At 60.5% G+C, this 10,379-nt stretch overlaps 2 protein-coding genes across 2 annotated transcripts; both read left to right on the top strand.

Moving 5' to 3' along the window:
- The first annotated feature begins 1,549 nt into the window (after nucleotides 1–1,549).
- On the top strand, nucleotides 1,550–7,096 carry LOC130159861 (maestro heat-like repeat family member 5). Its single transcript, XM_056361893.1, has 13 exons — nucleotides 1,550–1,629; nucleotides 1,944–2,062; nucleotides 2,553–2,632; nucleotides 2,809–2,934; nucleotides 3,079–3,158; nucleotides 3,275–3,395; nucleotides 3,728–3,820; nucleotides 4,195–4,299; nucleotides 4,737–4,905; nucleotides 5,473–5,570; nucleotides 5,982–6,131; nucleotides 6,328–6,482; nucleotides 6,820–7,096. Exons 1-13 carry the CDS (start codon nucleotides 1,550–1,552, stop codon nucleotides 7,094–7,096), a joined length of 1,653 nt encoding a protein of 550 aa, XP_056217868.1.
- Nucleotides 7,086–9,164, top strand: LOC130159632 (maestro heat-like repeat family member 5). Its single transcript, XM_056361448.1, has 7 exons — nucleotides 7,086–7,217; nucleotides 7,423–7,596; nucleotides 7,693–7,848; nucleotides 8,025–8,126; nucleotides 8,405–8,507; nucleotides 8,824–8,883; nucleotides 8,971–9,164. The coding sequence occupies exons 1-7, from the start codon at nucleotides 7,122–7,124 to the stop codon at nucleotides 9,105–9,107; spliced, it is 828 nt and encodes a 275-aa protein (XP_056217423.1). The 5' UTR covers nucleotides 7,086–7,121; the 3' UTR covers nucleotides 9,108–9,164.
- Nucleotides 9,165–10,379: the final 1,215 nt, after the last annotated feature.

Genomic DNA, 10,379 nt, shown 5'->3' with positions numbered 1-10,379 from the left:
GAGGCTGACGGAGGCACAGGCAGAGTTGAGAATGGCTGCCTCGCACCTGCCTCTGGCTGCGCTGTAGATGTGCAGTGAGTGGTATAACCCTGCTTTGTTTGGAGGGAGGGAGGGTCCCAAGGTGCCACTCAGGGAGCAGACAGGGCTGGGGAGCCGCCAGGAGTTGTGGACGACAATGAGGAGTGAAGTTGAGCCTGGGAAGAAGGGAGGGGTCGGGGGAAGGTGTTTTAAGATTTAGGGTTTTTTTCTCATGACCCTACTGGGATTGGGCTGGCTATCAATTCAGGTAATTTCCCTGTGCCAAGTCTGTTTTACCTGTGATGGTAATGGGTGCACGATCTCTCCCTGTCCTTCTCTTGGCCCGCAAGTCTTTTGTTGCCTTTCCTCTCCCCTGTCCAGCTGGGGGGGAGAGTGATAGAGATGTGCTGGCAGGCACCTGGTGTTACACTGGGGTGAAGCCAGCACCGACTCAAAGGCTGCAGACCCAGGCAGAGAGGCTGGGTAACAAGAGGAGGCTGCTGTCCTGAGGGAGAGGTCCCCACACCCCGGGACAGGCCACCCACACCCCAGGCACAGGCACTCGGCACCCACAAAGCAGAGCAGGCGGCCCGAGGAAAGGCTGCCAGGCCTGGGGAACAGCAGTGCCAATGGGTATCTTTATCGACAATGTAGACGAGGGGATCGAGTGCACCCTCGGCAAGCTGGGCCAGGGGATGTTGATCTGCCTAAGGGTAGGAAGGCTCTTCAGAGGGACCTGGACAGGAGATCCGTGGGCCAAGGCCAATTGTATGACGTTCAACACAGAGAATGCTGAGTCCTGCCCTTGGGTCACAACAACCTCCTCCCACAATGTTACATACAGGCTTGGGAAAGCTGCCTGGACAAAAAGGACCCGGGGGTGCTGGGGGACAGCTGGCTGACCATGAGCCAGCAGTGAGCCCAGGTGGTCAAGAAGGCCAACAGCATCCCAGTGTGTGTCGAAAAAGTGTGGCCAGCAGGGCCAGGGCAGTGATTGTCTTCCTGTACTCAGCACTGCCAAGGCCGCACCTCAAGCGCTGTGTTCCGTTTTGAGCCACTCACTACAGGGAAGGCGCCGAGGTGCTGGAGCGTGCCCGAAGACGGGCAGTGAAGCTGGTGAATCAAGCACAAGTCTGATGGGGAGCGGCTGAGGGAGCTGGTGGTGTTTAGCCTGCAGAAGAGGAGGCTGAGGGTGGACCTTCAGACTCTCTACAGCTACCTGAAAGGAGGCTGCAGGCCGGTGGGGGTTGGTTTGGTCTCTTCTCCCAGGTAACAAGCAATAGGACAAGAGGAAATGGCCTCAAGGTATGCCAGGGGAGGTTTAGATTGGATGTTAGGAAAAATGTCTTCACTGACTGGTTGGTCAAGCATTGGAACAGGCTGCACAGGGAGGTGGTGGAAACACCATCCCTGGAGGTGTTTAAAAACCCACCTAGATGTAGTGCTTAGGGCCATGCTTGAGTGATGGACTTGGCAGACCATCAAGTTAATGGTTAGACTTGGTGATCTCAAAGGCCTTTTCCTGGCGGGCATGCCGGGGCGTCTGAGCAAGGGGCTCTGGGATACACTGGAGGTCAAAGAGGGGCCTGGAGGCACCCCGAGAGCACCCAGGTGCCCACGGCTGAACCAGCCCCATGCCCCCCCCGGGGGCTCCGGGCCCCTCCCTCCTGGGCCAGTGGGTCACAGTGAGGTCTTTGTGACCTCATCTGGTGACACCACACTGCAGTGCATGTACTCACCACGGCCGTGGCCCCAGCCCACGGTTTCCATCAGGACAGCAACGGGACAGGGCAGGAGCATGGAGCGGGCGAGGAGCCCCCGAGCACAGCCCACGTCTCTCCCTGCTGCACCCAGCAGCCCCACGGCGCCCAGGCGTCTCGCCAAAGCTTCCCTTTTCCCCACACCTACCCCTTTCTGTCCTGCAGGATGATGAGGAGATCCCCCAGATTCCCCAGTGTAGCCTGGGAGAAGGATGGGGCTCCCCAGGAGAGCAGGTCTTCACCGGAGCCCCACGAGGTGTGCGTGGTCCAGCCACTGGTGACTGGTGAGTGAGGGGCCCTCTCGGCCTGGGCAGGGCTGAGGCCAGCGAGCGCCCCATGCTCAATGCCATGATAATCTTTCCGTGGCACACTGGCAGCAGGGGTCCCATGGCTTGGGGACACGATGCTGCCTGGGTGACAGGGCTGCTCAGCGCTGGAAGTGGCCCCAGCACAGCCTGTCCCAAGGAGGGAGAGAGCAGAGGGGGGGACCCAGCTCCTGGCCTGGGGCACAGGCAGCCAGAGGCAGCGGTGCTGTGGGATGGGGACCTCTCCTGCCCGTCTGCAAGCCAGTTCCTCAGCCCTGGGCACCGGGGCTTTCCCCACCGCACCGTGCCCCAGCATCACAGCCCATTTGCCAGGCACCCTCCAGCCCTGACACACACGGGATGACTGGGCCAGGGGAGTGGGCACGGGCTGGACACAGGGCACATCTTCCTCTGCTCTCCTGCCACCCGCAGCCTCTCTACAGCCCTCCCTGCTCTCCCCCTTTATTAGATGCCAGCTGGTTGCCTGTGTACACACAGGAGAAGCAAAGCGTGGACTTCATCCAAGCCTTTGCCAGCAGCCCAGAAAAGGTAACCACGGCCCTTCCGAATGTGGCTGTGCCAGCCTCGGCAGACAGGGGCTCTGCTGCCGGGCTGGGCAGAGCTGCTTCTGCCAGCTCTCCTGCACCCCCAGTGCTGTGGTGCTGCTGCCCCTGTGTGTCCCCCTCTCACACTCCCCGTTTGTCTCTCTGTCCCCCCGCTGCCAGGAGGAGGGCCAGGAGATGAAGTTTCTTGAGAGCATCTGCAGCCTGTGCAGAACCGCCAAGCACCATGGCTTGTCACAGGGCCTGGATATCTTCTGCCACGGATACGAGCTGGCAGAGAAGGTCAAGGTGAGGGGACACCCGGTGGCTCTAGGGAAGGGGGCAAGGACCCCCGGCACTGGCACCCTGTGAGGACAATGCTTGGCCACAGCAAGGGGCTGGTGGTGCTGGGTGCTGGCAGCTGCCAGGTCCCATCTCGGTTGTGCTCTGTAGGAGCTGGTGGAACAAGAGCCCAGGGACCAGCTGCGCACAGCAGTGCGGCAACTTGCCATGCTTGCCATCGCCGAATTGAGGTACCTACCCATCCCTGCTGGGGACCCCTTCCTCAGAGGCCTGTGCGCACCCGCGCGAGGCCTCGAGGCACTGCTCCCAGCATCGGTGTCCAACTGGCCCCTCTCTCTCTTTGCAGCTCAGTGCAGACGGTGCTGGAGGGCAAAGAGAAAAGCAGTCTACATGCCTGCTGCTTGAGTGTCTTGGGGCTTCCTCCAGCAGAGGAAATGGAGGGACTGGACACTTCCCTCTACTTCAGGGTACGTGCTGGGTACTTCAGGGACCTGCAGGAGCGCCCAGTCCCTCTGGGCTGCTCCCTGATAACCCTGTGCTGCCATACAACCAGAGATCTGAGGCAGGGCAGGCTCTTGCCTTTGCTTTCCCACCCTCGTCCCTTTGTGCCCTTCCCGTGGGCCTGGCCCCATCCAATGCCACAGGTTGCTCTGTCGGCAGCACACTGTCTGCCCCTGGGTCTCTCCTGGAAACTGCGAGGCCGTGTGGGACTCCTGCCGTGGCTCTGGGAGTTCAGATCAGTCTCCTGGGGGTGGCGGAACAGTAGAATCGCTGCCACAACTCTTTGTCCTCTCTGCAGACCCTGAATGCCATGGACACCATGCTGGAGACAATGGTGCTCAGCTCTCCTGCCTCCAGAGTCAGCAAGGAGAACTTGCAGAGTATCTTTCAGGTCTGGCATGGGCCAAGAGTGGGCTTCACAGGGGCCATTCCTCACCCTGGAGGGAAGGGGGTGCCCACTCCTGAGTGGGTGGTCCCCACGCCAGCGCCATGCAGAGAGACAGCATGGCAGGGAGGGTGCGCACCTGCCTTGGGTAACCGGGGGCTACCCACCAGGCTCTTCTGTAGCACAGCGGCTGCAGTGGGTGGCATCTACCTTCCTGCCTGGCCACAAGGCAGGCTCGGGGCATTTGTCCAAAGCCTGTGAAGGACCCTAGGGGCAGGAACGCCACTACAGGCTTTGCCCCAGATCAGAGGAAGCATTGATGGACTGTGCAAGTCCAGCCCTGGAGCTGCAAGGCACACCAGCAGCTTTTCTCTTCCAAGGTGCTGTTGGCTTTCACCAGCTCTGAGAGACCAGCTGTGCTTGAGAGGACCGTGGGCAGGATTAGGATGCTGAGCCATTTGCTGGCCAGCTATTCCTCGCTGGAGGTATGGAAGGACCAGGTACTCTCCAGCCAGGCCACCTCCCATTCCCTGCGCGCCAGCACAGCTGGCAGCTTTGAGGCGCCTGCAGGGCAAGCCTGGGCACAGGTCTGGGTGCTCTGCCAGCCTCTGTGCTGAAGTGGGGGTCTTGGTGCCTCTGTTTCCCATGGGCTTCTCTCCCCAGCCCCCTCTTTGCCAGGAGCCAGCTTTGCCCCCAGTCCTGTGTTGGACGGGACTGCCCAAGGAACATGGTGGGAGCCCAGGCCTGGCAGCTCTCCCTGTGCGGGGCTGCCACCCAGCTAGCTGCTTTGGGAGCCGCGGCCAGCATGGTCCTGCAAAGCTCTGGCACACCTGGGTCCAGCCCTGGCCACGCTCTTGGGGCCGGGGCTCTGGCCCCAGGCGCCTGCCCTCAGCCCTTCTGCTCTTCTGCCTCCCTCACCCAGGCTGCTCAAAATGAGGACAGACATGCCTCCTGCAGAGAGATCCTCATCCCAGTCCTCGGGCAGCTGCTTGGACGTCTCCTCCTGCTCGTGTCATCTGGGGAAGAAAAGACCAGCCGTGTGGCTTTGGATGCCCTTTTCTCCCTTTTCCTATTCACCCGCCAGCAAAAACGTAAGAGAAGCAGTGGTGGGCTGCCTCCCCCGCCCCTGCACAACGACATCAATCGAGCCGTCTGCTTGTCTTCCTGCGCGTTGTGGCGGGCCCTTCCTGTGCTTGCTGGAGGCACCACCATGTCACCAGCACCGCCTCTCCCCTGCTCCTGACCCACGCTGTGTCCCACACAGCTGATCGTCCCGTGGAGCTGAGCTGCTCCTTCACTCAGGAGGCAGCCCCACTCCTCATCCCCTCTTCCTTGAAGAGCTTGTACCACTGCCCCACAGCACTCCATCCATGCGAGCCGTACCCCACGTCACTGTTATTCCAACCACAGTTTAACTGTGGGACTGCATGCAGAGCTCTAGGTCCTTGGAGTTGACCAGGCCAGGAGCATTGGCATAAATACACGGGAGGCAGGTCACCCTTTCATTTACATCTCTCTCCACCACCTCCTCCTTTCACTGTGGGTCATCACCTCCCTTCTCAGCCATTCCTAGATCAAAGCTCTTCTCAGGAGCTGGTAAGCTTGCTGGCAAAGCAGCTGGGTCTCACGCACTCTCCTGTGTTTGCCCTGCTCTTTAGGCACGACACTGTCAGAGGAGAATGCACAGCTGCCAGCGGCTTGGGAAGCTGAGACCACCTCCTTGTGCTGTTCACCCACCGCCAGAGACTTTGCCATGGTAAGGAGCTGCCCCCGTGCCTTGCCTGTGGCATCAGCAGGGCTCTTGTGTGAGAAGGCATCCAAAATGAGCGGGGCTGGCGTGGCCTCCCTGTCCCTGCTCTCAGCAGGGTTTCTGCTGTCCCCAAGCAGGGACAACGCGAGGGCTGCACTCCAGTGCCCAAGCAGCATTTTCCGCCTGGCCAACAGCAGGCCCTGGTTCTCTGTAGGGCCAGCACACTGTGCCCCAGAGCCCAAGCCTCCTCCCTCACCCTGGGGGCCCTCTCTTCTCATCCTCCCCCACGCAGTGACTGCAGCCTCTGCTACCAGCACTGCTGTGCATCTCTCACCAGGGCTGCTCGCACTGTCCAGCTTAGCAGCACAATCAGGGCGCTCAACGTGACATTCTTCACTCCCTTCCTTCCTGCCATAGGCCTTTGCAAAATACCTTCAACCATCTGAGAGGACAGACATCGTCCTCACAATCATTGATACCCTGAGAGAATTAAATGCCAAGAAAAAGCCGCTGGGCAGCAGTGTGATGGACGTGGTCATGGCAGACCCTCACGTCTGGCTGACAGATGTAAGTGGCCTGTGGCTGGATTACCCTGTCCTTCAGCCCTGGCCCGCCTTGTTCCTCCCTCCATCCCTGCCTCCCGCCCAAAGCCAGGTGTCTCAGGCACCTGAAGCCACCTTAAGGCAGGAGAGGGATGGCAAGGGCAGCTGGGGCAATGGCTGCCCTCCAGTGGCAGCACCACCATCACTTGTGTCCCCTCCAGGTGCCAAAGATCATGAGCTGCATCTATGAATCCTGGGAATACGTGACCATGGAGTCAGGCCAGCGTAGCATGGAGTCACTGCTGCTCCTGATGGCTAACCAGTGCCCTGGGGACGTTGTCACCACGCTGCTGAAGATCGCTCCACGAGGAGACAGGTAGCGGTCCTGACAGCCAGGAGGGCTTGCTCCTAGTGGTGAGAGGGACCCGGAGACTCTCTGGCTGCCAGACCCAAGGAGTACCGCAGGACACCCCCGAGGAGCGGGGCCCTTCCCCCGTCCCAGCACCCATTCCAGCCCTGGTGGGCTGGCCGCGTCCCCAGCACCAAAGCCAGCCCAGAGCCTCGCCACCACCCTCTGTCCCACCCCATGGGGAGCACAGCACCTCAGCCCTCTCCTGCCTGCCCAGGGAGGAGGGTCTGTGTTACGCAGGGCTGGCCCAGGCCACACTGCTGGGGATGGGGTCACCCTGCTGACAGAACGCTCTGGCTTGCAGCACTGCCCTGGCACTGTGGGAGGTGATGCTCTCCACAGCCCAGACCTTGGAGAAGGTTCTGAAGGAGCTGTTCATCAAACTCCAGGACCGGCAAAACAGGCTCTTCTACACATACCAGGAGGACACCTGTTTTGTTCGCTTGGCTGTGAGTTACCAGAAGAAGCCCCAGTGCTCTTGTCCTCAGCTGCTGATGGGAACAGCTGCGCGGTGTGGGGAGTCATGCTGGCTCTTCTGGTCACTCACCGCTGGCTTTCTTTCAGCTGCTGACCTGCACTGATTTGGAGGATGAGGAATTCTCTCCAATGTACAAAGTCTTGAGGTTTCTGAGGGATCCAAGCCCAGCAGTGCTCTCATTGGTGCTCAGGAGCCTCATGACGCTGTCAGAGAGAGCTGAGATGGTGAGCAGGGCATCATCAAAGGGAGCCATATTGGCAGCCAGGGGCTGGGGCAGCGGATAAGCTGGTGGATTGGCCTTGGCTGGGAGTCAGGAGGTTGGGTGACTGCTCCAAAGGCCCTCCTGGCCATGGTGGGGCCTGGTGGCTGCCTGGGGAGCTTGCTGGGCATAGTCCTTTTCAGGAAACAGAAGCTCTGTCTTTCATGCAGGCAAGAAAAATGGAGGTCTTCATGCCAGACATGATGAAGGTCCTGGAGGATGGCAACACAAATATCAAGATGAAGTCCCTGGTGGTCTCGCGAAACGTCATAGGTCACCTGAAGACAAAGGCCAGCCCCATCGCTGTCCAGCTGATGGAGAAGCTCCTGCCCCTCTTTGCTGCGGTAAGGCTGATAGGGGAGCCCAAGCCTTGTGTCCAGGCGCTGGTTGGGGACAGCTACCTACAAGGACGCAAGTCCTACTCTGCTTCTCTCTACCAGGGCTTCGGCGAGGTGAGAGAGCTCTCCATCAGCCTCTTCAGAGACCTAATGAAGACTGTGGTGAGGAAGAACAAGAGGCAGATGAAGACAAAAGTGGAAATGGGCTTGCTCCCTCTCATCTTTCACATGAGTGACCAAATCCACAGCGTGGCCAAGGTACAGATTCCAAAGCTAAGCAGTGATGTAGGGATGAAAACCTGAGATGTTTGGGCCAGGGTACCTCCCAGCTTCCTAAGGGCGGGATGACCCCAGGAAGAAAGGAAAAGGCAGGGAGATGCCAGGTCTCCTTCCCCAGGCCGTGGTGCCATCTCCCAGTTTCTGCTGTTCTGCAGGCCTCCAGGGAAGCCCTCCTCGCTGCAGCAGAGCTCCTCAAGTGGAAAAAGCTCAAACACCTGCTGCAGAGCCATCAGACATGGAGGATTGCAGAGTGCTTGGTGAGGACAACCACTGGAGGAGCGCTGCGCCACGGGTCTGCCCTGCGCGCTCTGCAGCTGTGCCTCACCTGCCCTGCTGCAGCCCGCAGCCCACAGCCTGGAGCTGCATCCTTGTTCCCTGTCCTCGAGAAGAGAGCTCCAAGGGCTCTTCTCCACACCCCTCTCCCCGCACCCAGCGGGAGGGAGGGCTCTGGGCAGCGGCGGGTGCTGGCAGGCGGGACTGCTCCGGCCAGCTGGGGAGGCTGTGTGACATGCCCATACCCTTGTGCTCTCTCCAGCTACAGCGGGACAGGCGCAGGACCGAAGAGTACTTGAATCAGAGCCTGCCGTACCTGGAGGATGCTCAGGCCACCTTGCGAGCAACGGCCGTCAGGTTCATCGGTGAGCCACAGCCCCCAGGGTCCCGCTTTTGGCAGCCCAGCCCCAGTCCCGCCGCTGCACCGGCAGCAAGGAGCAGCCCGGTGTCTGCCAGAGCCTCGGCTGCCCCGTGCAGGGCCTTGGCCTCTCTCTCCCACCCTTGACCATGCAGGTGGGCTCGGTGGCTGCCTTGCTCAGTCCCACCCGCCTCAGCTACTGCTCTTCCCTGGGGTCAGCCTGGTGAGGGGGAGGAGGGCGTGCAGCCCAGCCAGCTGCGCTGGGGGCTGTGCTGCTGGGAGCATGCTGGGGAGTGGCGGGTCTGATGAAGCTCTGTCCCTAGGGCTTGCTGGGCAGCTCCTGAGGGACCAAAGGGAGGAGAAGCTGGCTGAGATCTGCCACAGTGAGTAGGGAGCATGGGCTGGAGGGGATGCCCGGTGGTTTTCGCAGACACGGCAGTTCATCTCTGCTCCGTTTCTTTCCATCACAGCCCTTCAGACCTTGGAGGAAGACAATGAACCCTCCATCTGTTCCCTGGCAGCTCAGACCACCTCCATCCTGAGCACTCCAAGGGTGCGGCAAACGTCACGATGCACCCTGCGATCACTGTGCTGCTGGTGCTGCTAAGCCAGGCAGAGGTGCAGCTCTTCTCCAGAGAACGGCTGCAATTCAATAAAGCTGGAACAAGAAGCCTGAACCCAGGGTGTCTTTCCCAAGTAGAACTGACGGGCAGTGAGGAGAGGGCATGGGATGGGTGGTCCCAGCTCTGACCTCCTTGTAGTTCTCCGGGCACCCCAGCGACACCACAGTATCTGCTTCTACTGCACTGCCACGTCCCTGCACCATGATGCACTCGGGAAGGTTTCCATGCAGAGTACAGAGGTGCTAAGGGGGCCAGAGGGACCCTGCAGGGCTCCCTGAGGGACGGGGGGACAAACAGAGTGCCTGGGTCACCATGACTGCCTCGGGAGGGCTCCCAAGGTCTGGCTAGTCGAGCAACAGAAGGCTCTGGGGCATTACAGACACCTATGGAGGAGTGCCGCGGGGACTCGAGTGGAATGGTCAAGTCTAGGGACCAGGCCCCCAGTCCAGCGGGCTTCCTTTGAGTGCTTGAGGCTCTGCAGAGGGGTCTGGGGTGCAAGGAAGGTCTCAGGACCTGGGTGGACTAGCACGAGCCTAAGACAGCTCCAGGGCAAAGACAGCTCCAGCGCACTGCAGGGTAGAGGGTGCCCAGTGCCAGGTGGCCTCCACAGCCATCAGGGACCTGGCAACAGGCACTGTCATGCGGGGAGGCAGGGAGCGTGGCATGGGCTTGTGCTCATCATCTCCTTGCCCCTTTGCAGTGCCTTGATGTTGCAGCTAGCCCAGGCACTGCCCCCCACCAGCACAGGGACCCTTGCACAGCACTCCAGCTTAAGATCACTGGCACCGGCTGCCCAGAGAGGCCTCTGGAAACATTCCAGCACCACCTGCACAGGATTTTGTGCAACCTGCTCTAGCACAGCCTGCTTTTGCAGGGCGTTGGACTGGATAATCTCCAGAGGTTCCCTCCAACAACGACCATTGTGTGATTCTGGGACTCGCGGCACTTTGGCTGAGGAAGAAGAGGTCAGGACCCTCAGGCCACCCGACACCTGACTGCCTTCCCAGTGCCTGTCCAAGAAACCTGCCAGTCCTCACTAACAGAAGTTGGACCTGCACACGTGGGCTTGCACATGTGCATGAGCACTGCAGGGCAACAGCCTTCTCTCTCTTCCCCGTCCTCCACTGCAGGGCGAGTGCAGATGTTCTGCCAAGGGAGCACCAGTCCCCACGGGCCCTGCTGCCCTCCCTGTCATGCACTGGCCGTTCTACCTGGGCTCCCTCTACTGTGTCCCACACCACTGGCCTGGTGTGATG

This window comes from Falco biarmicus, chromosome 16, assembly GCF_023638135.1.
Source record: "Falco biarmicus isolate bFalBia1 chromosome 16, bFalBia1.pri, whole genome shotgun sequence".
In the NCBI taxonomy this organism is placed as follows: domain Eukaryota; kingdom Metazoa; phylum Chordata; class Aves; order Falconiformes; family Falconidae; genus Falco; species Falco biarmicus.
The sequence above is the reverse complement of the archived record's forward strand: the minus strand, read 5'-3'. Positions and strand labels throughout refer to the sequence as shown.

Coding starts and splice junctions, on each gene's coding strand:
- LOC130159861 (XM_056361893.1), top strand. CDS start 1,550: ATGCCGGGGCGTCTGAGCAAGGGGCTCTGGGATACACTGGAGGTCAAA. Junction 1,630..1,943: donor GGCACCCCGAGAGCACCCAG/GTGCCCACGGCT, acceptor TCTGTCCTGCAG/GATGATGAGGAGATCCCCCA. Junction 4,300..4,736: donor CCAGCTATTCCTCGCTGGAG/GTATGGAAGGAC, acceptor TCCCTCACCCAG/GCTGCTCAAAATGAGGACAG.
- LOC130159632 (XM_056361448.1), top strand. CDS start 7,122: ATGTACAAAGTCTTGAGGTTTCTGAGGGATCCAAGCCCAGCAGTGCTC. Junction 7,597..7,692: donor TCCTGCCCCTCTTTGCTGCG/GTAAGGCTGATA, acceptor TCTCTCTACCAG/GGCTTCGGCGAGGTGAGAGA. Junction 8,884..8,970: donor GCTGGCTGAGATCTGCCACA/GTGAGTAGGGAG, acceptor TTTCCATCACAG/CCCTTCAGACCTTGGAGGAA.